General features: G+C 38.2%; 1 protein-coding gene and 1 pseudogene across 3 annotated transcripts in view; one reads left to right on the forward strand and one right to left on the reverse strand.

Annotated features, from left to right (window-relative positions):
- DSC2 (desmocollin 2) overlaps positions 1-6,725 on the forward strand; it is a 37,577-nt gene extending 30,852 nt beyond the window's left edge. For 2 of the 3 annotated variants that reach the window (XM_023207745.2, XM_023207746.2), the window contains exons 13-16: positions 841-1,077; positions 1,823-1,947; positions 3,531-3,788; positions 4,478-6,725. In XM_023207745.2, coding sequence (XP_023063513.1) covers positions 841-1,077; positions 1,823-1,947; positions 3,531-3,788; positions 4,478-4,675 — 818 coding nt within the window. In that variant the 3' untranslated portion in view covers positions 4,676-6,725. Of the gene's footprint in view, positions 1-840; positions 1,078-1,822; positions 1,948-3,530; positions 3,789-4,345; positions 4,392-4,477 lie in introns of all 3 variants that reach the window. The other variant, XM_023207747.2, reaches the window with a different exon arrangement.
- On the reverse strand, positions 87-199 carry LOC111539824 (annotated as a pseudogene).
- Positions 6,726-26,015: the final 19,290 nt, after the last annotated feature.

Raw genomic sequence — 26,015 nt, forward strand, 5'->3', positions numbered from 1 at the left:
AGTATATCTAGTCTCCGAAACCAAGATTGTGTTGACTTCTAAAATTTTTTTTAGTTTTTTATTATTTTTTTCTTCTTCTAAATTCATGTCATACAGGTAATGTACTGATGTTGTAATAAGGTTTGAGAGAGGTGCGTCTAACACATGAGCGTAAAAACCCTATCGTCATGCTTATGCACTATAAAAGCCATAAAAGAATCGGTATGAGCTTTTGATTCTAGATATTTTCTAGGCTTTATCTAAGAAAACTACATCAAAACTAGGACATGTGCAGTTGGTCCCTTCATCCTTTAGGACCAGGAGATGCAGCTCCAGCTGTGTGACTCATGACCTGCTAATGTAGTCACTGTCAGGGGTGTTCTAAGTTGTCAGAATCAGTCTCTGACAGTAAGTCACAAGGATTTATGTTTATTTGGCACAATTTTTGAAAACAAAGGAAAACATCCAGAATTTCAGATTATTACTTCAATGAAGCATGTGTAAAAGAAAATGTACACTCACTGCTTTAATTAAATGTATTCAAGATATGGTAGAAACTATTAACAAGTCTATTAGTTACGAAAGGAAGGATTTGTTTACAGACAAATAAAATATATTATTACAAGAGCCAAAAGACTTTAAGAGGCAGCATAGACAAACTTTTATATGCAATATATTTGCAATGGGTATAGATTGGAACTACTCTATCCATTCACATTTAGCATATTCTAGTAGCTGTGCCATCCCATAGGAATATCTGTTTCTAGGAAAATGTGATAACTATCAGATAATGAGTTATTTATGCTCAGAAGAAATCAGTGACATTGTATAATGCTTGGTTTTATTTATTTATGTTTTCAGATACAGCAGCACGTCTTTCCTATCAGAATGACCCTGCATTTGGCTCATATGTAGTACCTATAACAGTGAGAGATAGACTTGGCATGTCTAGTGTCACTTCATTGGATGTTATACTGTGTGACTGCATTACCGAAAATGACTGCACACGTCGTGCAGATCCAAGGGTTGGTGGTGGAGGAGTACAACTTGGAAAGTGGGCCATCCTTGCAATATTGTTGGGCATAGCATTGCTCTTTTGTAAGTCCTAAGTCTTTTCTTAAATTCAAATAATACCCTTTAAAGTAACTTTGAAGACACTTTTTGTTTTTTGAGACAGAGTCCAGGCTGGGGTGCAGTGGTGTGATCTCGACTCACTGCACCCTCCGCCTCCGGATTCCAGTGATTCTCATGCCTCAGCTTCCTGAGTAGCTGGGATTACAGGTGTGCGCCACCATGCCCAGCTCGTTTTTTCTACTTTTAGTAGAGATGGATTTCACTGTGTTGGCCTTTCACTGTGTTGGCCAGGCCAGTTTCTAACTCCTGGCCTCAAGTGATCCGCCCACCTCGGCCTCTCAAAGTGCTGGGATTATAGGCGTGAACCAGCACGCCTGGCAACTTTCAAGACACATTCTAAGAATCAGTGCTATTTCCTATAGCTGATCATTTGCATGTAGCTGTATTTTTATTTAATATATAAATATATTTAATTTACATATTTTAAGTGCATTTATGTATAGTTCTAGTGTCTTCCCAGTTATCATAGACATAAAATTCAATGCAGAAACAGAACATGTAACGTAATTATAGCATATCTGTTTAAAAGTTTAAATAGATCTACTATTTAAACTTTTCTATTGTATACTGCTTTGACATAAGCAATCCCAGGAAAGCTGTCTCTTTTTAATATGCACTTTTTAATTTATGATTTATCTGTGTATTAACCATTGTACATGACTTCACGTTATTTTATGATAAACTCAAGTATATTTCTTTCTTCCTCCAGGCATCCTGTTTACGCTGGTCTGTGGGGCTTCTGGGATATCTAAACAACCGAAAGTAATTCCTGATGATTTAGCCCAGCAGAACCTAATTGTATCAAACACAGAAGCCCCTGGAGATGACAAAGTGGTAAGTAATCTGGGTTTTTAAATAAATACAAAGGATGAATTTGCTTATAATGCGTATTCCTTCTAAACTCATCTTTTCTCAGAAAAGTTCTTTTGGTATCAGGCAATTTACCATAGAATGTCATGGGTCCCCTGAAACAGATAAAATGACTTTGATTTACATGGCGATATATGGTATTTAAATTTGAACATAGTGTGTTACTAAATGGTGAAAATGCTTTACTATGTCATTGTTATTTCTACTTCAAATGATTCATGGTTTCAACTTTAAGCCTTGTCTTTTGTATGTATTTCAACTGCTGTTTGTGCTGTAAAAATGCTGCTTTTAATTATTCATGGTTCACCAACATGGTTTTACACTTTTTCTGGCAACAATAAAATCACTACAAGCTTTGATCATCGTGGGAAGAACTTTAATAGATTCTTTCTGGCTCTAATATGGGTTAGGAAAGAGCCGGAGGCCAAATATATAAAATAGCAATGCTAGCAAGTAGCCATTTCTCCAACTTTGCTTTCTAGCTCAATATGTGGAAGAGGAACAAGTAAATACCGTATAAGAAGTATAATTGATGACTAGGGCAAGAAATATTTAGAAAACAAAAGCATCACAGTATCCAGGAAGGTACTGGAAAACAAAAATTTAAATAATGTTAGAGTTTCCAAAAACGCAACGTAAGCAACTAGTGGCCAAAGCTTTAGCGTTCTCGTTATTTTCCCTGCCTAGTTTATTCATATATATTTAGATGGCAAGCGTTTATTATTGCAGTCAAGATTTTTATGGCAATTATAGTTTTATTCTTTTTGATGTAGTTGAAGTGTAACTGAACTAGATACTAAATGGAAATATTGATCATTACTTCTGTTTCTGCTTTAGTCAGGTAAAAAGGAATTAATTTAAACTAAGCAGAGTAAGTATATGTGAGACAACGGTGTTTATTTTGAGGTGTGAGATGTAGAAGGATTGAAGAATTAAAGTTGTACAGTATTCTAAGAGGCTTTTTTTTTTTTTCTTTTTTTGAGACAAGGTCTGACTCTGTCGCCAAGGCTGGAGTGCAGTGGCACAATCACAGCTCACTGCAAACTCTGCCTTCCAGGTTCGAGCGATTCTTGTGCCTTAGCCTCCCGAATAGCTGGGATTACAGGTGCCTACTGCCATGCCCAGCTGATTTTTGTATTTAAATTTAGTAGAGACAGAGTTCCACCATGTTGGGGAGGCTGGTCTTGAATTCCTGATTTCAAGTGATCTACCTGCCTCGGCCTCCCAAAGTGCTGGAATTACAGGCATAAGCCATCACACTGGGCAGGTATTCTAAGAGATTTTTAAAGAAGGAATATACATCAAGCTTCCTAATTTATCTGCAGGTACCAACCACTTGACAGTTTGCTTGTGTGGCTACTACATTAAATTATGGGATTTCCATAGTTGGGTACACAGGATTGACAAAATAGATTTAGTTCCTGCTCTCAGGGAGCTTATCTTCTAGCACACACACAAAAAATGGCATTATCCGCTTGATGTTGTTCTTTTTCATAATTTTTTGTTTCTCTCTATATTATCCCTAATGCAAATTGTTTTCATTTCAGTATTCTGCGAATGGCTTCACAACCCAAACTGTGGGTGCTTCTGCTCAGGGAGTTTGTGGCACCATGGGATCAGGAGTCAAAAATGGAGGTCAGGAGACCATCGAAATGGTGAAAGGAGGACATCAGACCTTGGAATCCTGCCGGGGGGCTGGGCACCATCACACTCTGGACTCCTGCAGGGGAGGACACACGGAGGTGGACAACTGCAGATACACCTACTCGGAGTGGCACAGTTTCACTCAGCCCCGTCTCGGTGAAGTGAGTTTTCCTAAGTGGCCTACAAATCTAGGCCACTTTAATTTCCTTTAAACTTTATAAATAACTAACTGGATTCTGACCATAATTTTCAATTAATTATGAATCTACTCATTCTACTAATTGAAAGCTATTATTTTTCCTCAATTTTGATTTAGTTATGTTCAGATTTAAGTGGTTATTTACTTGCCCTCGTATTTTTTTTTAATTGAAAGAATTACTTAAATAGTGTGTAATGATATTTAGATTACTGTCTCATGGCTTTGTCCTAATATTTCCCATCTGACAACTTGTGCCTTAGAAACCAAAAATGTGGTACCAGCAAGACCAGCATGTACCATCACTGTGTCTGTCTGGGAAGATCTGAGCCCACATCAATTTGTCTTCAGTTTAATGGATGCATGTCACTTTCAGCTACAATGTTGAAAGGGAAAATAATGACTATGTAAAATGAACACCTGTATACTTGCTGCCACATGCGAGACTTTTAGAAACATGCTATGCTGAATTTATAGTGTGATGTATGAAACAGACCAATCATGTGCATTTTTTATGTGTAGGAATCCGTTAGAGGACACACTCTGATTAAAAATTAAACAATGAAAGGTAAATCAAAGCAATTACTTTTATGTTAGTAAGTTTTGGTGTTTAAAATAATAATAATAAAAGCGTTGTGTTTTTCCCCTTGGCAGAAAGTGTATCTGTGTAATCAAGATGAAAATCACAAGCATGCCCAAGACTATGTCCTGACATACAACTATGAAGGAAGAGGCTCGGTGGCTGGGTCTATAGGGTGTTGCAGTGAACGACAAGAAGAAGATGGGCTTGAATTTTTGGATAATTTGGAGCCCAAATTTAGGACACTAGCAGAAGCATGCATGAAGAGATGAGTGTGTCCTAATGAGTCTATGAAAGCCAATGGCTTTATGACTTTTTAAAAAATGACAAACCAAGAATTTTTTAAAACGGAAGATGCTATTTGTGGGGGTTTTTCTCTCATTATTTGGATAGAATCTCTTTGGTCAAATGCACATTTACAGAGAGACACTATAAACAAGTACACAAATTTTTCAATTTTTACGTATTTTTAAATTATTTTCTATCCAAGGAGATCTACAGATAAATTAAAGTCTGCCTTATTTGTTACATTTGGGTATAATGACAACAGCCAATTTATAGTACAATAAAATGTAATTAATTCAAGTCCATATTATAGACTATTTGAAGCACAACCTAATGCAAAATTGTGGAGACCTTGCTTTAACATTATCTCCGGTTAATTACGTGTTCATGCGGTGCTTGGAAACTGTTGTTTTCCTAAACATCTAAAGTGTGTAGACTGCATTCTTGCTATTATTTAATTCTTGTACTGTGGCCTTTTTCATAGTGCAAAGGGATTTTTCTAGCCAGGCATTGACTATTATTGCAATTTCATTTTGGTGGAGTTTAGTTTTAGGTTTTATTGTATATAAAATCCTGCACTGAATCTATGTCTCCTCGTTACCTACTTTTGCCAGTGAAATGTAAGTTTTAAAATGCTTTCAGAGTGTATTCTTACTACTGCAAGTTTTTGGTCTTTAAAATGTCAAGTAGCATCTCTCTCTCTTTCTGTTTCTCTCTCCTGTTTTTTTTTTTTGTTGTTGTTGTTTTGTTTTGTTTTGTTTTTAATTTCTATATGGGCTAAAGAATCCAAATATTTTAAAAATCTATCTGTCTCCTCTCATAAAGTGAATTATTCCTTTTGTTTTGTTTTGTTTTATGTAAGTGTATATATTCTTGGTTTTTCTTGAAATCATTGTAATGTTAACTTTGTTGTTTCAAATATCTTGGTGATGCTTCATTATCTCTTCAACAAAGAACGTTTAATTTTGCCATTGAAACTGTAGAACTATGTCATGCTTTTATTAGAAGTAATGCTCTATGTTAACAACAGGAATGGTGTAATTAGAATTGGGATGTGGATATTTACTGTTTGACAACACATTTACAGTTCTTTAATGCAAGGATGCAATTTAAAAATGCAAAGTAGTGATGGTTTTTGAAATAAGCTTTTAAAATACAGGGATCTTGAAAACTCCCTGGGGTAACTATTTTATAACTTAGATAAAATGGCTAGTCATATCTATGTGTTTGAAAAGTTATTTTTTTAATATTTTAAGATTACAATTTTAACAAATATAGAAATGAGCCAAACTATTTAAATTTTAAAACAGTAAGACAAAATGAAACTTAATAGTCCACAAAATTCCAGTCCAGGTTTCATGACTTACTTTAGTCAATGAATTTTCTAGGTATACTAAACATATGGACATTTTAAATGTGTTTCTAATATTTGTGATTATCTATAATGTGCCTGTCTTGAATTCACAAGTTTGGGTTATAACAATTATTTGGAAGATTAACATTGGGTAATTATTTGATAACCAGCTTATCTTATCAGTAGTTGTATTGCTGATCAGGCAAAAATAGTTTCCCAAAGTTATTTTTAATAAACTATTTACAAAATTCTTATATATTGCTAGTCATGATAAAGTAAATTAAGCAGTTTTTAAAACTTAGTGTGAGTTTGTTAATCACAGGTCTGATATGAGTTTAAGGGATTTTGCACTTTCTGAGTTAAAGAAGTAAGACCCCTTCCTTAGATTTCTGTTATACATTTTTTAAAATGTAGAGTTTGTTTTAGAGACATTTTCAGTGCATTGTTATTGCCATATTTATATAATATGACTATTCTAAAGACTGTGATGCCATGGGGTATTGGTTAAGTTGCCTGCTTTCTCTTTGTCCATTTTCATCATTTTAAAATGGGGGATAATAGCGGAACTTGTTTCCTAGGGCCATTGTAAGTCACTTGAATAAAAAATAGTTTTGAAGCATAAGAGTCATACAGAGTGGTCCACCTAAAAGGCACTCCTGATAATAATAAATGATTTTAAACAAGTCACATGTACGACTCATGTCATGTTAACAAAAGGTCAGTTAAGAAAATAAGATACTGAAAAGATTTTTCTTTTCACAGTAGAACATGTCTCTTCATAATGATCACCTGATGACTGGGTCTTTTATGTTCAGTTTTCCAGAATACATAGTGCAAAGATTGCTGAGGCATTTGCATGGGATTGCCTAGTCTGAAACACTGTGAAACTATTAGGTTCAAATTGGATGAAAAGCAGAACATCTGCTTCTTAAAATGGGCACTGAGTCTAACACCCTATGAAAATTATGTGTATTTTAGATTCCCCCTGTCAATCCCTTCCTCGGCTTCTTCCCTAGCTGTCCAGCTAAACATTAGCAGTCACTTGCCTGGGAGGTCATGGCTGTTTGGCAGTCGTCATAGTAACCCTAAGTGCTAAGACTTCCGAGTAAGTGTCTTGATGCAAATCCCAGCTCTATCGTTACCAGCTGTGGGATTTGAGAAGTCACTTAAGCTTTCTGTGCTTAGTTTCCTTACTTCTAGGACCTGTACTGAGGAGGGTAGAGGAGTCTACTTGACAGGGCTTTGTCAGAGTTAATTCATGAAAAGGATTGGCATAGAGTTAGCACTCAATCATGTACCTTAGCCACTGCTATTGTTCTAAGAGAAGAGAATGCCTGAGTTGGGAATAATTGTAGCTTCAGTCTCCACTCTGCTTTACTGCTGACATCTTGCAACGATGCTCTTATTCGTCTTTCCCAAAAGCCCGACCAGTATTTCACTAGTGAAGGCCTTTGGGAATTTCATGGCTCATCGTAGCTTCCAGGTCTCTCATTTGTGATATTCAGGAAGTTACATAGCCAGAAGTCTGTGATAAATCTTGATGCTTAACTGAAAAGGCAGGTAAAATGCTCAAGGAGGCAAAATCATAAAGAGTTTCCCAAAGAAATGGCTGGTGCTTCTTCAGCAAATGGAAAGCAACAAGATCTTCTGTTCCGTGCAGTGTGTGTTTGGGGGCTCCTGGTAATCACCACTTTTTCTCTATTCCTATCTTAAGACTGTTTTTATCTTGGATCCCAATTCTGTTTTGCCAAATGTGACTTTGACTACAGGCTTCCCTTTTGTCTCCATCTCCATTCCTGGACTCCAGATTGAAGTCTTGACCACTGACTTTGCTCTGGTCAGCCCCTTTATTACCATCCCCCAAATAAAATGCTTTCCCTTCTTTGTGCCTAGGATCATCATGTTTTCTACCTCCTTGAATACTCAAAGCCCTAAGAAGTTACCTGATACACATATAAACCTACACAGCTCTTATATCAGCTCTCCTGCGAGCCCCTTGTTAACCTAGCACTTTAAACTCATGCAAAAAGACAAACACATACTATCAAATCAAATCAGGTTCTCCTGCGTTACTTAAACAATGGTGCCTTCTATTTACTTGGGCTTGAAACAGAGAATCCTTGATTTCTCTCTCTTCTTTGCGTGGCATCCTCTATTTGTTGCCAAAAACTGCCATATTTTTGAGAATTGTAAACACAATTTCATTCATTAAATACTTTGTTTGTACTGTAGTCATTTGATGCCTTCCCAGTGCAGTCATATGTAGCCTTTTAAAACAAAGACTAGAAGGACTGTGCTGCTCTGAGAAAGTGCAAGATGAATCAGCTACTCTCCCCACCCACACCCTTGAATGCAAGTCAAGACATGGTGGACGTAAGGAGTGGGCTAATGCCTATAAAACACATCACACGATGCTCGGCACATAGGAAGTGCATAATGCATGTTCTTTTTTTTTTTTTTTTTTTTTTGAGGCGAAGTCTTGCCCTGTTGCCCAGGCTGGAGTGCAGTGGTGCAATCTCAGCTCACTGCAAGCCTCGCCTCCCAGGTTCACGCCATTCTCCTGCCTCAGCCTCCTGAGTAGCTGGGACTACAGGTGCTCGCCACCACGCCCGGCTAATTTTTTGTGTATTTTTAGTAGAGACGGGGTTTCACTATGTTAGTCAGGATGGTCTCAATCTCCTGACTTTGTAATCCTCCCGCCTTGGCCTCCCAAAGTGCTGGGATTACAGGCTTGAACCACCGTGCCCGGCCCATAATGCGTGTTTTTAAAAAGCTTCAGATGACTTGAAAGAACTGCAGGACACTGGTGAGTGTACTTCTGCTTCTGCTACTCCCAATCCAAGCGTTCATGAGGTTGAGGTATACCCTATGTCAGCTGTTCTCACTCTTCACTTCATCCCTGATCGATATTCCCCCCACCAGTACCCCAGATTAAATCTTCAGCATCACTCAGCTCCAGTGGTGTTTGTGCTTCCAATTTCTTCTCTCTTCTCTCTTTTCAAGGGCCACCAAAGAGCAGATGTGATCGTGCCATTCTCCTGCCTAAGAGCTTTCTATGGTTTTAGAGGATAAATTCTAAACACAAAATCACATTTAAATACAGATGCTTCTTGACTTATGATGGGGTTACATCCTGATAAACCCATGGTAAATTGAAAATACTATAAATCAAAAGAACATTTTCCATTTGCCGTATTTTCAACTTAAAATAAGCTTATTGGGATGTAATCTCGTAAGTGTAGGAGCACACTGAATGCATATTTCTTTGACACCATCATAAAGTTGAAATATCATAAATCAAACCATCTTAAGTTGGGGGCCTTCTGTACTAATTTCCCCAATCTCCTTGTATCCCTCATTTTTCAATTTGTGCCTTGCTCATGATTAGTTCTCTTTTTCCGATGTCTTTACTCATTATCTCTTTCTTTGTAAAAATATGACTTTTTGAGGATCTAGTACAAATACTACCTCCTAGACATTTGTGTGTCTAGAGCATATTGCTGTAAAGTTTTCATCTATAGGTTTATGTGTGTGTGTGTTTCTTTTCTGTCATGTAGGACAGTAAGGACCAAGAAAGGTATTCACAATTGCATGCCTATGCAACTCTGGCCGTTAATTTTTTTGTTTGTTTTTGAGATGGAATCTCACTCTGTCACCTAGGCTGGAGTGCAGTGGCACGATCATGGCTCCCTGCGAACTCTGCCTCCCAGGCTCAAGCGATTCTTCTGCCTCAGCCTCCTGAGTAGCTGGGATTACAGGCTCCTGGTTAACCACCATGCCTGGTTAATTTTTGTACTTTTAGCAGAGACAGGGTTTCACTATGTTGGCCAGGCTGGTCTTGAACTCCTGACCTCAAGTGATCTGTCTGCCTCCCAAAGTGCTAGGTTTACAGGCATAAGCCACTGTGCCCAGCCAAATTTTGATTCATCAAATTGTATTGCCCAGGTCATAACGGAAAAAAGAAAGAATAAAAGTTAGGTTTTTTTATTCTCAGCACATACTAGTTTTCTGTGGCATAAATTTTATATTATAGACATGATGTATGTTAGATTCTGCACTGAATTCTTTTTATTCTCATGAGACATTGAGTGGCTAGAACATCAATCATTTGCATTCACAACTTAATACAGGAAAATGAAGTGTTGAGGTTTTGGAATCCCTTCTTCTCCCTTGGGATAGTGAGAGTGGCAGACAGAAGGGGTAGTGTCTGAGTATTGTGCTTCAGGCCAGCTCAAATCCTACCACCAATAATTGCATGAATCCACTTGTAGCCACCAATAATTGCCCCATATTGAAATGTAACCCCCAAGGATTCTCATCTGACTTCTTGACCACTGTGTGCCTAACATATAGAGTAGTAGACAATATATTTGGTGTGTGATGAATAAATGGATGAATGAATAAATGCACATGTGTATTAGATACCTGAATAAGATCAGACTGCATTGTTGCCTAAAGAATTCTTTTTCTCAACTTGAAACTTTTTAACCAATGTGAAAATTATATTTGTGACTGTCACTTCATCACTGCCAAGTTCAAACACCGTAATGAATTTTTTTTTAACCAAAAGGCCCCTCTCTAACCACCTGAGGAAAAGCAATTAAAAACCACTTATGTTTAGAAATTCAAGAAATGCTTCTTATGAGTTTGCCAAAATTCCCATTAGTTATTTATAAAATGTTATAAGTCAGGCCTTCCCTCAAAAAAATATCTTGAGAAACCACAAAGCAAAGAGAGTGGCATGCATCTACGAGCTTCTTCCATGTTAGGCTGGGAGAACGTTCTGTAACAGGAAACCACCGTGATCGTGTGTGCCCCAAGAAAGAAGAAAATCTTCACACAAGAAGTAGAGAATAGGGAACGAAATGCATAGCAATGAACCTCAGAGGCAACACCTATATTTGCTGTGAGCTGATAATGTCACTTGGAAGATAACACATGAGAGGTAGTTTCCAGCCCTGCTCGTCTCATGTAGGACATGTAGGACAAACCTATGTGTTTTGCTTTCTGGGGAGAGGGTATCAGTTGTATGCCTCCCTTTATTATTTCCTCTTCACCAGTTCTGGTTTTCTAGGTTTGAGGACTGAAATCCTGAGAAGGAGGATCTGATCTTCCCTCCAAGAAGCTCTTCTCTCCCCACCTGTCCCTGTGTTCTTTACCCCATCAATAGCTAAGAAGCAGAACCTATCACTTTTGCTTAAATGTTTTAAATTAAGCAAATAAATACATTATGAGGCTGCATTTTAAACTTTAGATTTTCAAATAAGACATGCAATATAGAGTCTTAAGGTAAAACAAAAGAGCATAATGCTAAAAAACAGGCAACAAAAAGGAAGCTAGAGCTTTGAACTAGCTAGTTAGGAAAACAGAGCACTTTGATCTTATTTGAAAAAAACACACACCCTAAATCTTGTTTTATAGAGGAATTTCACTGTGTCATGGATTTGGAGCATATTCTTCACTTCTCAAGCCATTTGGTATATCCTAAATTCTAGATATATGTGAGACTAAAGAAGAGATTACCCACTGATGTACCTCCATATGGAGTGATAGTTGGTGCATGGGAAATGACAAGGGCTGTTTTGTTTCATTCTCTATTCCCTTTGTGACTGCACCTTTGTATCCCTGCAGAAAATCTGGGCATAGCTGAGAGGTTAGAATAGTGGAGTTTCTGCTAGCCACCTCACTTCTGTTTACTTATTTTGTTAGGATTCAAGGGAGAGGACAGACCGGAACACTCAATGCTTTTCAGTTAACAAATATTAAGGCAAACTTGCTGATATATTTGCTTGTATAATTTTTAGAGTGTGTTTCACTGACCATCAGCATCAGAATCACCCCGGGTGTTGCTGAAAATAGAGATCCCCTCATGAATCAGAGTGACAGGAGTAACAGGCTAGTAGGGGAAAAGTGTAGAAGCCTTCACTTTCTAATGCATTTCCTAGGTCATTTTTTCATACTCTAAAGTTTGACAATCATTGATAGGGTTTTAATAACTGGGTTTATTGATTATTTGGTGGTTTATGAAACTTAAGTATTTTAAGTTTGCTTTTTCATATAAAACATTAAGCAAAATGCTAGAAATGTACCAAAGAGTTGAAACACATTGATTAGTAAAACTCCACAATGTCTGTAAAGTAAGCATTTCAGAAAGTACGTTGTTTCCTGTGGTTTCTATTTTCTACATAGATGTGAACTAGAGAAATACTCTTAAGGTAGGAATGCAGGACCAAGCCACATGGAAAACATTTAATAAAAAGTAACAAATTTTGCCACATAAATGCTGCTAGTCAAGAAGATGTATGCAAAGTAAGTTGCATATATTTTTAAAAATCAGAATTGTCAAATCTCCAGAGATAAATAGAGCTAGAAAGGTCAACAGCAGGTGGAACAGGTGACTATCCAGAAGGCAGCAACTGTTTGGCGTCACTGTGCTGTTGTGTGGGACCTGTGTCGGGTTGGGTAACAGATGATGCTCACTGACTGTGCTGGCCAGGAGCTTCAGAGGGGCCTGTGAATCCGGGATGGGGGATGAGGGTAGAGATGACACCTGTGTCGGGTGGGTAACAGATGATGCTCACTGACTGTGGTGGCCAGGAGCTTCAGAGGGGCCTGTGAATCAGGGATGGGGGATGAGGGTAGAGATGACACTTTTCAGCTTAAGGAGTGTTGCCCTGGGAACAGGGCCAATTGGAAAACTCCCAGGCACCAAGGACGTGAGATAACTCATAGCGAATGAGAGGCTCAGAAAGCCAGAGATGAAAGGAGTGGAGGGTGTCAATATACACAGATGTGATGCAGAGTTACCAATGAAATCAGGTAAAAGGGATTTATCCAAAAGAAGTAAGAGAACAGTATAAAGATTCTACTCACATGCAAGGATGTTTGTCTCAGTGGCATTAAATATGTGAATAATTGAAAATAAACTAAATGTCATGTTTTTAAATTTCCTAAACCTTCTTTTTCAAAAGTAGGCGGGGCATGAACATTGATTAAATACACAAAATGCTTGTCTACTCCCTTCTATTATGTTAATGCCAACGAGCAAAGACCAAGATCAGGGAGCACATATCTCCCATCACCACTTCACAGCTGCCTAAGAGACCAACCCCAAGAAAAGGGCTGGCATTAGAACACATTACTCTCAAACTTTCTAAGAGCTCTTCAGGATTACTCATGTCATGACTTGTACCACCAAAAATCTAAACTTCTCAGGTTATCCATTGTCTCCGAAATCCTTATTCTCTCAGGTATGGTAGTTACATAATTTAACTTCCAAGCAGAACACTTTTTAGAATGAAACAGGGTGCTATTAAGAAACAGATACCTTGGAATGACATTAATAAGCCACGACTGTGTAAGACAAACTGAAATTTATGATCTAATCTTTCATCCATTTCTGTGCCCTCATATGCTTCCTTCTGCCTTCTGAAATTCATAGTCTGAATCCAAAAAAGTCACCCTAGACCCTTAATCTCTTTTCTGACCATTTTCTTCACCTTGTTATCATTATTCTTGAGTGAAAAAACCTTCAGGCTACCCTCTGAGTATGACTTTGGCCAGAGACCTATGTGTTGGCCAATTTTTCCTTCCCACATTCCTGGGACAGGTAGATGTCTTCCTCCCTCATCATTGTCACTGGCAATGAAGACCATTCCTCCTCCCTTCTCTCCAAAAAGGGAGTCTCACATTCTTTGTTGTGAGTGCCACTAGACCACAACACCCATCATACCTTCTTGCAGACACCTATTGGTGTCTAGAAATTAATAGACATTTAGATACTCCTCCTCATTCATTAAATATTTCAGCACCTAGTGCACTATTTTTTTATTTAATTCACCAATCTACTCTGTTTTCTTCAAAACATAACCATCCAAATTCTCTGGTAGCTCAACTACAAAGACCTTTTTGCACCATCTCCCTTCATTTATCTATTCTCATGCCTATATTTTTGATTTCCCAATAACCTCTAACTGTGCCACATCCAAAATTGAAATTTCAAGCATCATTATCTCTAAAAACTTCCTGTTAGCTTTCTAGTTCTCTTACTCTAGCACTTCTATTCCAAATATTTATCAAAACTGGAAAGCTCTATCACTTCATAGGCTCGTTGATCTGATTTTCTTCCTTTCTCAGCTTAAATTTACTTATTCATTGCTTTCATCCATTGTCCCATAACTCTTAATTCTCCCCACTTCTCCCCTCCTTTGTAATCACTTGGCAAGACCCCATTACTCGATAAATGCCATTTTCTACCTACTTTGTGATTTTTACTTGAGCCCTGGAACATGGGGCCCTGGAACTCTCATTCCTGACCCACAATTGTACCCTGTTACCTAAGTTCAGGGGTTTTGCAAACAGTGAGACACAACCCAGTGGAGGGACATAAGATTAATTTCAGAGGTGACAACATGCATTATCAATGAATTAGAAGACAAGAACAGAAATTGTCAGAGTATATTAAACATAGGAATGGTAAGTATTATTCATAAAACATTTGTTCCAGATTGCATATATGAATTGCAGAAGAGTTCACAATATTAGAAATATTTCTTATAATGGATTAGAGTCAACAATTCAAAACACTGACCTAGTCAATTTTCTATTTTACAACTACTCTTTTCTCAAATCTCTAACCTGCCTTCCTCACTTCACACCTGATTTCACATACAAAATAGGAGAAGAAAACTCCCTTAACTTTCCACCACCACCAATACTAGACTATCAACATCTGTACCATATACACTGACATATCCTTTTTGAATGAACTTCTCTTCCTATTTAAGGCAGCCACTCTATTACTACATTGGTTCCTATGAACTTTTGCTTCCTCGAGACCTTTGCTCATGAAATGAAACCTCTGTCTCCTACATTGTTAATTATTCACTTTTGCCTGGATCATTCTCATTACTAAACAGAAATGTCTAATAAAAATGATAGGTATCATGTACATGGTAGTTATGATGCGCCATATCCTGTTGTAAAATTTTACACGTTACTTACTTTTATTCTCACTCAAATTAGAAATTCTTTTTCTTACTCTTTTATGAACTGAGGCACGGAGGGTTAGGTAACTAGCTCAGAGTGACAGTACTCTGATGTGACAGAATCAATATTTGAACTAGGCAGTCTGGCTCCTGAGTCTGAATTCTTAACCACTATGCAATTTGCTTCTTTCATATGAATAAAACTTCTTTACTAAGTTGTCCTTCAGCTATTTTTAAATTTTCTCCAGTTCCCTTTATGACACTGTCACAAATGCCTTTTGTGCGGCACACCACAACCCCTCTTCACCGGGTTGTGGCATAGCTGAGACTCATGGTTCCTTTTATGCTGCCAGCATTCACCCACAGCACCTGTGAAGTGTCTCTTGGTCCATGTGTAGGTACGGCCCTGGAGATCAGAAGAGTTATTGTTCCTCAGGCCCCATTCTCAAACAAAGGGGAACAAGGGTCAATGAATACGTGTCCTAGGTTCCAGTTTGTTGAGCAGACCCCCTAGTGGTTTCCTGCTTTCTAGTATCCATGCTTTTGTGTAATTTTCTTTCTCTGGAACATGGGTAGGACTTATGAGTTGCTTTTCATCAATAGAACATGGCAAAGGTAATAGGACGTCATTCCTGTGGCTGTGTTTTATAAGACTCTATTTTAGAAGACTAAAGAAGAAGTTTTCCTTGCTAGCTTGGAAGTAATAGCCATGTTAAGGAAGTCCATGTGGTAAAATCCTCTAGAAACTCCAGGTGGCCTGTAGAGTTAAACAGTGGCCTCCAGCCAATAGCCAGCAGAAAGCAAGCCTTTGGTTATACAGCAAGAGGAAATCTGCCAAGAACATGACTGGACTTGAAAGTGAGTCCTTCACCAGTTGAGCCTCCTGATGAAAACACAGCCAATGCCTGGTGAGATTCTCAAGCAGAAGACCCAGCTCCGCCATGCCTCGACTTCTGATACACAAAAACTGTGGACAATAAATATATGCTGTTTCACACATAGAAGATTTTGGCAGCTTAGGGTTACTTAGTAAAAAATTTTTGTTTCAGAATATAACTCTGAGGTGCATTCTACATCATATCTTAGAGGGTATAGCCCACAGGATTATACTCCATGAATCAGCTCAATAAAACACTTTTTATTGATTTTTATATTTTCCCATTCTCTGCCTCTGCCTCTGGGTTTATATCCCGATAGAATAGCATCACTCACATCTGTGTTTCAGGTTCTGCTTTCAGGAGAACCAAGATGTGACAGGCATGAGGGAAAAAGGATGTGAGAAACATCTGGCTCTGCCTTGTTTTCTTTGTTCTTTTACCTAGTCTATCTTTGGCTCTCCACAGTCATATTTTTCTCATCACCACTCCAGTAAACTTAATTTCTTATTATCACCGATGACTTTATTCATGTCAAATCAAATGGTCAGTGTTTAGCCCTAATCTCACTTGACTCCTCAAAAGATGGTGCCAGAGTTAATTACTTCCTCTTTTTTTTTTATTTTTATTATTATTATACTGTAAATTCTAGGGTACATGTACATAACGTGTAGGTTTTTTACATATGTATACTTGTGCCATGTTGGTGTGCTGCACCCATCAACTCGTCAGCACCCATCAACTCGTCATTTACATCAGGTATAACTCCCAGTGTAATCCCACCCCCCTCTCCCCTCCCCATAATAGGCCCCGTGTGTGATGTCCCCCTTACCGAGTCCAAGTGATCTCATTGCTCAGTTCCCACCTATGAGTGAGAACATGCAGTGTTTGGTTTTCTGTTCTTGTGATAGTTTGCTGAGAATGATGGTTTCCAGCTGCATCCATGTCCCTACAAAGGATGCAAACTCATCCTTTTTTATGGCTGCATAGTATTCCATGGTGTATATGTGCCACATTTTCTTAATCCAGTCTGTCACTGATGGACATTTGGGTTGATTCCAAGTCTTTGCTATTGTGAATAGTGCCGCAATAAACATACATGTGCATGTGTCTTTATAGCAGCATGATTTATAATCCTTTGGGTATATACCCAGTAATGGGATGGCTGGGTCATATGGTACTTCTAGTTCTAGATCCTTGAGGAATCGCCATACTGTTTTCCACAATGGTTGAACTAGTTTACAATCCCACCAACAGTGTAAAAGTGTTCCTATTTCTCCACATCCTCTCCAGCACCTGTTGTTTCCTGACTTTTTAATGATTGCCATTCTAACTGGTGTGAGATGGTATCTCATTGCGGTTTTGATTTGCATTTCTCTGATGGTGAGAGATGATGAGCATTTTTTCATGTGTCTGTTGGCTGTATGCATGTCTTCTTTTGAGAAATGTCTGTTCATATCCTTTGCCCACTTTTTGATGGGGTTGTTTGTTTTTTTCTTGTAAATTTGTTTGAGTTCTTTGTAGGTTCTGTATATTAGCCCTTTGTCAGATGAATAGATTGCAAAAATGTTCTCCCATTCTGTAGGTTGCCTGTTCACTCTGATGGTAGTTTCTTTTGCTGTGCAGAAGCTCTTTAGTTTAATTAGATCCCATTTGTCAATTTTGACTTTTGTTGTCGTTGCTTTTGGTGTTTTAGACATGAAGTCCTTGCCCATGCCTATGTCCTGAATGGTATTACCTAGATTTTCTTCTAGGGTTTTTATGGTATTAGGTGTAACATTTAAGTATCTAATCCATCTTGAATTAATTTCCATATAAGGAGTAAGGAAAGGATCCAGTTTCAGCTTTCTACTTATGGCTAGCCAATTTTCCCAGCATCATTTATTAAATAGGGAATCCTTTCCCCATTTCTTGTTTTTCTCAGGTTTGTCAAAGATCAGATGGCTGTAGATGTGTGGTATTATTTCTGAGGGCTCTGTTCTGTTTCATTGGTCTATATCTCTGTTTTGGTACCAGTACCATGCTGTTTTGGTTACTGTAGCCTTGTAGTATAGTTTGAAGTCAGGTAATTACTTTCTGTTGTTGACCAACTGTCCTCTGGCTTATGGGACACCACGTTCATAGAATGCTCCTCCTCAATCACTGGTTGCTCCTCCTTAGTCTAGGCAGAGCTGGTTCCTTTTGCCCTCCCGACTCTAGGAGTTGGAGTACCCATGACCTCTATCTGCGTTCAATCCCTAGCTTTTCTCTTTTTCTCACAATGCATCTCCAATCTATAAGCCAGTCCTGTGAGGTCTAACTTCATGTTGTATTACAAATCCAAGTTTTACTTCATCTGCCATTTGTTGCCCTCTACAACCTGTGTTCTTGCAACTACCATAAGTGATTTTAAAATGTATAAATCAGATCATACCACCCTCTGAATCCTTCAGTGGCTTTTAAGAACACATGAGATTAAAACAAAACCTAACCTCTTTAGGCCATTGAGTTGTTTTTTATCTTTTTTTTTTTTCTACTTCTTGTTCTAGTACCCCTCATTACCTCATTCTGCTCCAGCACCTGTGGGCTTCTCTGTGTTCCCTGAACGTACCCAGCTATTTGGACAGGGCTTTTACATTTGCAGTTCTTTCAGGCTAGAATACTTTTACTCCAGATCATCAATCTCTTCTATCATTCAAGTCTCCAACCAAAGTTCACATCTCAGTAAACCTTTCCCAGGAAACCTCTCTAAAATACCCATTTCTCAGGCTATTTAAAGTAGCTCAGTTGTCAGGGCTGTTTGGACTTCCTAAAAGAGGTGTGTCAGAAAATTGTTGTTTCAGGCATTATGCGGTCATCATTGTTAATTACATGTGGCCTGAGAACATTATTAATGTCCCAGTTGAGAGTGTGAGCTAGAAAGACAAAAAAGTAGTTAAAGCTTGAGCTAAAGAAATAAATTAGGACAAATCAAAACAAAAACAAAACCCCATAACCTCTAAGTAGACGTGAATAGAACTATTTCAAAGAGAAGTAGGGTTTGATTTCAAGACTGGCATAAACCCTTTACTAATAAGGTATTGTATTGCCCCATTTAGTATGAAGACAGTCAAAACACCTATCTTTGTTCCATGTTTACTCAAGCCTTAGATAATCATTTTGGCTATCCAAGTAAGAAAAGAATACCAAAATAATGTGGGGATTTTTCTTCTTGCTAATGACTGTGGACATCAAAGTAAATTGTGAGAGTTTTGTCTACTGCAAGCAGAGGAAAATCTTAATGGCAAGTACAGTCTATCTGGAAGTCACATAAAACATCAAGATTCAGGGATTAGAATAAATACTCTTTTCCTTCACATGGGGAAGAGAACCATTAGAAGCTTTCTAGCCATAAATATTTCACTAAAGATAGAAAAGATCTGGACATGGATGGTTATGTGGGAGAAATACTTTCTTGATGTAGGCTCCTACTGAAACTTGCTTTAATCAAAGGAGAGATGTTGCAAGTAAGAATAATGGAGTACAGATAACAACAGTCCAGGCAGTACAAGGGGTAGGACTGCAGTATATTTTGTTATGCCTACCATGAAAGGACCTCATGAAATACGCAAAAGTAGATCTAAGCCTTTCTCGTTAAAACACAGATTAGACAGATTATATAAGTGCTGCAAAGAAGGCTAAGAAATGGTGAATGGAGATGTTACTTCTAAGTCAAAATAAAACAGTTTTTTTTAAAAGGGTTATTTAAAAAACTGCCTCTTACAAAAACCCAGAGACCTGAATTCTTCCAAAATTGGTCTCATCATTTCATGGGTTTTATATCTCTGTCGTCATATTTCAGAGTAAGTGAAGAAACTTCAGATTCCCAGTGGTGCACATGCCAATGGCTATGAACCATATTTTGAGAATAATTTATCTAGAGCAAGAATTGCCTCCCTGACCTGTACATTAGGGTATCCAGGGAAGCTTTTAAATAGTATAAAACATGCAATATAGAGCCCCCATCCCCAAAGATTCTGAGGTGGATTCTGAGGTGGGGCCTGGTGGTTGGTATTTATTAAAAGCTACCTAGAGACACCAACATGCAGCCAGAGTTAAAAAATATTCCTCTTGATGATAATGCTCCTAAATGTGTAGCTTCACTTGTGGACATAACAGGCCTTAGTCAGTTCTGACCCAGGTGCAGCTGAAACGTCCCACACCTTTGAGTAATTTGCAGAGCTGGGCCTTTGTCTTTCATGACAATAAATCTTATCTTGGCATCCACAACAAAACTTTAAAGGGTCTTTTGGTTTAAAAGTTTAGATAGTAATGCTCTAGAGAAGATAATTTTGCCTTCTTCTTTCTACCTACAAATTCACCCTGTGAAACAAGAACTTTCACAGTTCTTATGAAAAGGAGGAATAGAAATAAAAATTCAAGTTGTGTTTTTAACAAATAAAAGATAATTCCATTCAAAGTGCACAAAACTTAATTTTTTTTTTTTTTTTGAGACAGAGTTTTGCTCTTGTTGCCCAGGCTGGAGTGCAATGGCTCATTCTTAACTCACTGCAACCTCTGCCCCCCCAGGTTCAAGTGATTCTCCTGCTTCAGCCTCCCAAGTAGCTGGGATTACAGGTGCCCACCACCACGCGCAGCTAATTTTTTTATTTTTAGTAAAGATGGGGTTTCACCATGTTGGCCAGGCTGAAATTTCTTTTAATAAACATTTAAATAATGTATATATTATACATAATAAGTAAATTTTCATTAACATTTAGTAAACATTTTTGTTACAAAACAATAAAGAACAAACAATCCAATTGTACTTACAAATGGCAAATAAGCATAGGAAATATTACTCAACATCAATAGCCATCAGAGAAAATTCCAAACACAAAGAAACATAATGTCACCAGGGAAATGCAAATTTAAACCACAATGAGATACCCACAATGGCTAAAATTATAAGACTGACAAAAATGTGCTGGCAAGTATGCAGAACAACTGAAATTCACATATATTACTAAGGAAGAAGTGAGAAATTGGTCTGGTAGTTTCTAATAAAGTTGAGTACAGCATCTATCCTATGACTGGGTAATTCTACAAGTAGATATAAATATAAAAGAAATGAAAACTGATGTCTTACTAATATATTCAAACATATTGTATTAATTTAAAATATGTTGAATGAAAGAAACCAGACACAAAAGCATCGATACCATGTGGCATTCAGCCTTGAAGATGGGGTCCAGTGATCTCTGCCTCCTGGATGTCACTTCCCTGTGTAATGCTGTTTCCTTAACTGTGGACTGTTCCTGGTGATTTACTTCTACCAATAGAATTCAGCAGAGGTGATAGGGTGTCATTTTTGATACTGCATTACAAAAAGACTGTGACTTCCATTATTGAAACTCTATTTTTCTCACATGTTCTTAGGGAAGCCAGGTATCCACGTGGTTTGATCCCCTAGAGAGGCCCTTGTGACAAGCAACTGATGTCTCTGGTCAACAATCATCAAGAACTGGAGGTCTGCCAACTGCTACATGAGTGAGCTTAGAAACAGATTCTCTCTCATCCAGCCTTGAGATGAGTGCAGCCCCAGCTAACCACGTTGATTGCAGCCTGTATGACAGCCTTTGAGCCAGATATGGTTCACTAAGCCAGGCCTGGATTCCACAGAAACTGTGAGATAAGTTGTTCCTCTAAGCCACTAAGTTTTGGAGTAACGCACAAGTGATGTCTAGTAGATAAAAACCGAGGCAGCAATAGGTAACTAATTCAATGTGTGATTCCATTTATGTGAAATTCTAGAGAAGTCAAAACTATTCTTTTGTGACAGAAGGCAGAACACTGGTTGCCCCAGGGTAGGGATGAGTATGAACTGGGGTGAAGGAAATATTTTAACCCGAATGATGGTATATATGTTTGTCAAAACTCATTGAACTGTACATTTATGGCCTATGAATTTTACTATATATAAATTGTTACTCAAGAAAGAAGGAAAGGTCAGGAATATTATTATTCTTTGGCCAACTGACTGGGAATAGGTGTATGGATCACCATAATTGGATCAAATGGAGAAGGAAAAATAATTTTCAAAATTATCCAGTTTTACAAGATTAAGAGGCCAGAGATTTGAAAAACACGTGGACCTACACCAAGGCAACTACATCAGACAAGTCAACAAATAATTCAAAACTTCAGTTAGTCTCTAAGCAGGAGATTTTATGGAACTTGTCAAGAACACTGTAATCTTACTAGGAGGGGGGAACAAAACAGCTTTTTTGATACATGCCTACAAACCTACTCAAACTATTACTAGCTCCTCAGTTTTTCAATGTTCAGGCAGGACCTCTGTATTAGAGTTATTTAGAGAAACAGAGATCTGGTAAAACCCGCCATAGATGTGTATAAGTCAAGACTAGTGCTTATCAGTTAGGGAGGGGTGTAGCTTATAACATTTGAAAGACAGATGCAGTTATGAGCCTTGGAAGCAATGCAAGAAAAGAAGTGGTTATTGTTCTGGGATTGCGCCTACTCAGTGAACACTAAATGGCGAATTTGTAGAAAGCTACCCCTCATCTAGAGACAAAAGACTTGGGAAACTCGGTAGGCTGAAAAGAAAAGACAAATCAAGATGAACAAATATTGAGGTAAATAGCATTAATTAATATGTAATTATGAACTAATAAAACAATAAATAATTCTTGAGTTAAATAATTTGCTAGCCCATGGGGAGCTGGTGGCAAAAGCTGCCTCTCTGCTCCTGAGCTAGTTAATAGGCATCTAAACTGGGGAATACACTCCTTCTCCGGGCTGATGTTAAGGAATGGTCATTCTGAACTTCTGAGAAAGAAGAAGGCTGATGGGGCAGTGAATCAGGGAATGACGCTGGGATCAATGACACATGAGGTCTGGCAGTCAGCCCACTCGCACCTGTAACCTTCACTCTTGAGTAATGCCTTCTGAACAGATAGATGCATACAATGAGTTCCTGGAGACATGTGAATGTGCAGGAGAAACTGCAGTCTCACCCAGCGGAGAGAGATTTTTCACTCTAGAGGAAATCAAAGTGAAGAATTATGTGATGATTCTTAGATGAGGTGGACAAAAAATTCACCCTGTATCAGGGCTTTGTTATATGGCTTTAGTTTAGTTGCTGTAAGAAGTTATCTCTCACACAATAGGGTTTTGTCTTTTGTGTGGAAATTACCATTCCTTCCAGCCAGTGGGAAGTTACTGGAAGATTGCTCCTCCCTCCTTAAAAGGACTGGTTGAAGAAGAGGATATTTGTAAAGGACTCTGAAGATTTTAGTGGAGGAAGAGTTATCCCATTGTAACAGATCTTGACTCATTAATTAACAAGGAGACTGGAAGGGAACCTTTCTGAGCTTGGCACGCCCTATCTGGATTAAACTATTGTGATAGTGTTACTTAGACTGGATAATGCTGAATTTGAGAAATGTACAAATGTCCGACTTTTGAATGATTGTTGCCAAGGTTATAGTGAAAGGTCACATTTCTGTGGACGGGAGTGAGCTTTCTCCTGAAAGGAAGGGATAGTCCTAGTGTCAATCATTCTGGGGAGATAGGAATCCTAGGAAGAGAAGTGAGGACACGAGGAGACCCACAGCAGAAGAGGGGGAAGGGGAAATGTCCCTGGAGGCTAAGGGTCATTTGGATCTAGAGTTGAGGTTCTCATTGCTGTGTGGAGTAGCATTCCCATGGGATTGAAATTAGCACCAAGTGCAAATTAGGTGCTTGCCAAGGGTAAATAGGTGAGAAGGAGGCACATAGGGATTCTGGGATGGCCCTGCTAGTGGGCAGCAATGCATTATTTCTAATTGACTTTTGACTTAAACTTTCTATTATCCTCAAGGCCCCAGCAGTCTTTTGAAATGACCAAAAAGTCATAGTTGTTCTCACTCGTGTTCTGGGAAATCTGCAGAGCCTCTAGTCACACTGCGGCTATTGATCCTAAATAATATTCCAAACATGCTTCTGAGTTCATGTCCCATGGCAGAATTCATTTTTGTGCCACAAGATCTAAACAAATCTTTTACTTGTTTTTAATTCAAGCTTTTTTTTTTTCATAAATTCCTCTGCTTTTTCTCGTAAGTTTGACTCAAACATCATACACTTGTCCTGGCAGTATTTTGTAGCAGTGTTTGAGGAAACCTACAGTTGCCATGTCACCGTCCAGGTGAGCCACCGAGATGAGTAGGTGTGTTAGACTACCACCTGTTGGTGCTGAATTGTGCAAGGCAGCCTGGCTCGTGGGCCAGAGGTCAGGTCCCACCTCCTAAGATTAGTTAGCTCTTCCATAGCCAGAGATTTCTCACAGGTCCAGAGTGAGATTACTCTTCTTCATTATCTTGTTTGCTTTCTGCTGAATATGTTGCAATTCACCTGAATTCCTGAAGTTTTGTTCTTTAGTCTAAAGTCACTTCCCATTTTTGATCCTTTGTTATTGCTGCTCTTACCCTTCAAACTAAGAACATAACAAGGGAAAATAATAAATTGTTTTCCCATTTTGGGTCATTATCGTTTTAGCAGTGACTTCCAGTTGACTTTGCAGTTTGAGGGATAGGGTATTAAGATAAAGACAGTTCAGAAAACTCTTTGTGCTTTATGATACCTCATGATGATTTAAAATTAGTTTTATAATAGAAAGCATCCAGTTCTAACTATATCTAAACTGAAGCTCATATTTAAAAAAAAAAATCAATAAGCTATTTTAAATCATAATTTATATGGGAAAAATATAAGCAAAAAATATAAGCAATTTAATTTATCCTCAAGTCATATTTATGTTGTAATCTGTAAAGATTCTTCTTTATATGATAAAAATGCATTGCTTTTTATTGGGACTTAGATTAATATGCTCATGATGGACAAACAGGAAATTTCAAAATCATTACTAATACTACCTTCAGTTATTAATGTTCATATTGCACCTAGAATATTGCAATACAAGTTAAAAATATCCATAATATGTTTTCTTCCAATTTTTCTAAAGTAGATTCTTACAACTTTTATTTTGCAGAAGCTAAAAATGGAAGCTCACAGCAATTGTCATATTCGTCATTAGGCTTAACAATATCCTCTATTACACAGCACAGTCAAAACAACCAGAGGATAGCAATTTTAGAGTTTTAGTCTGTCAGAGGACAGTCCTAACCAGGCCGGACTCTCATAAATCTGAAGATAGAGTTGAAATCATAGAAAGACTAAGAATAGTTAGAATAAAGAAAAATACTTCAAAGTCTTTTATTACCTAGGTATTAAAGCCATATTACAGCACAAATGGGTTCATCTGTGCAAATTCACCAAAAGTGACAATTCCGTAGCAGTAGTTACCCTTTTCACACATTGAATAGATAGTTCTCCATTTCTGTCAGGATGAAATTAAATTCCTCAGCATGGTTGTCATGAGCCATCTTTCTAACCTAATTCCCAGCCACGGGAGTTCTTCATCTAACCAATCTGAACCAACCCCTGCTTTCTTAGCCTGGGGCACTCTCACAGGTCTCTCCAGAGCTTCTCCTGTCCTGTTCATGTTGTGTTATCTTGGAGCATTCTCCTACCTTTTCCCTTTTCTTTGCTGGGCCTGTCTCAACATTTTGCTTCTTCAAAGCTTTCTCCAGCTAAGTTAGATCATCTCCTCTAAAATGCCTTAACACCTCAACCCTTCACTCTAACAGTGAATTCAAAGTGGTGAGGGAGGGAGATCGGTGCTAGGGTCTCCTTTACTCATCTAAGTTCAAGAAAACCATTCTACTTGGATTTCTGAGGGCTGGCTGGGGCTGGGCTGGGAGCTTTCCCTGAGGTCATGCTGGAGGCACATGGAGGATGGGAGGTGAAAACGCTGGAGTGGAGAGAAGTTTGGAGAACTTTCTCTGAGACTGGAAGGGCTCTTCCATACAGAGACCTCCACTGATGAGTGCCTCCACTGATGAGATTGGCACTGGGAAGCTCAATTTAGAGTGTCTGAGCCCTTAAAACTAAGCCTCATGAATTTCAGGGAAGCCCCAGACTTCAGGGAGTACATGGCTTAGACGATGAGTCTATTAGACTTGAACCAGAGTGAGATGAATGAAGCTCATACCACCCTTTCATGATTACTTGGCTGTCTGAAATTCCTGACCTC

Source organism: Piliocolobus tephrosceles, chromosome 18, assembly GCF_002776525.5.
Source record: "Piliocolobus tephrosceles isolate RC106 chromosome 18, ASM277652v3, whole genome shotgun sequence".
Lineage (NCBI taxonomy): Eukaryota > Metazoa > Chordata > Mammalia > Primates > Cercopithecidae > Piliocolobus > Piliocolobus tephrosceles.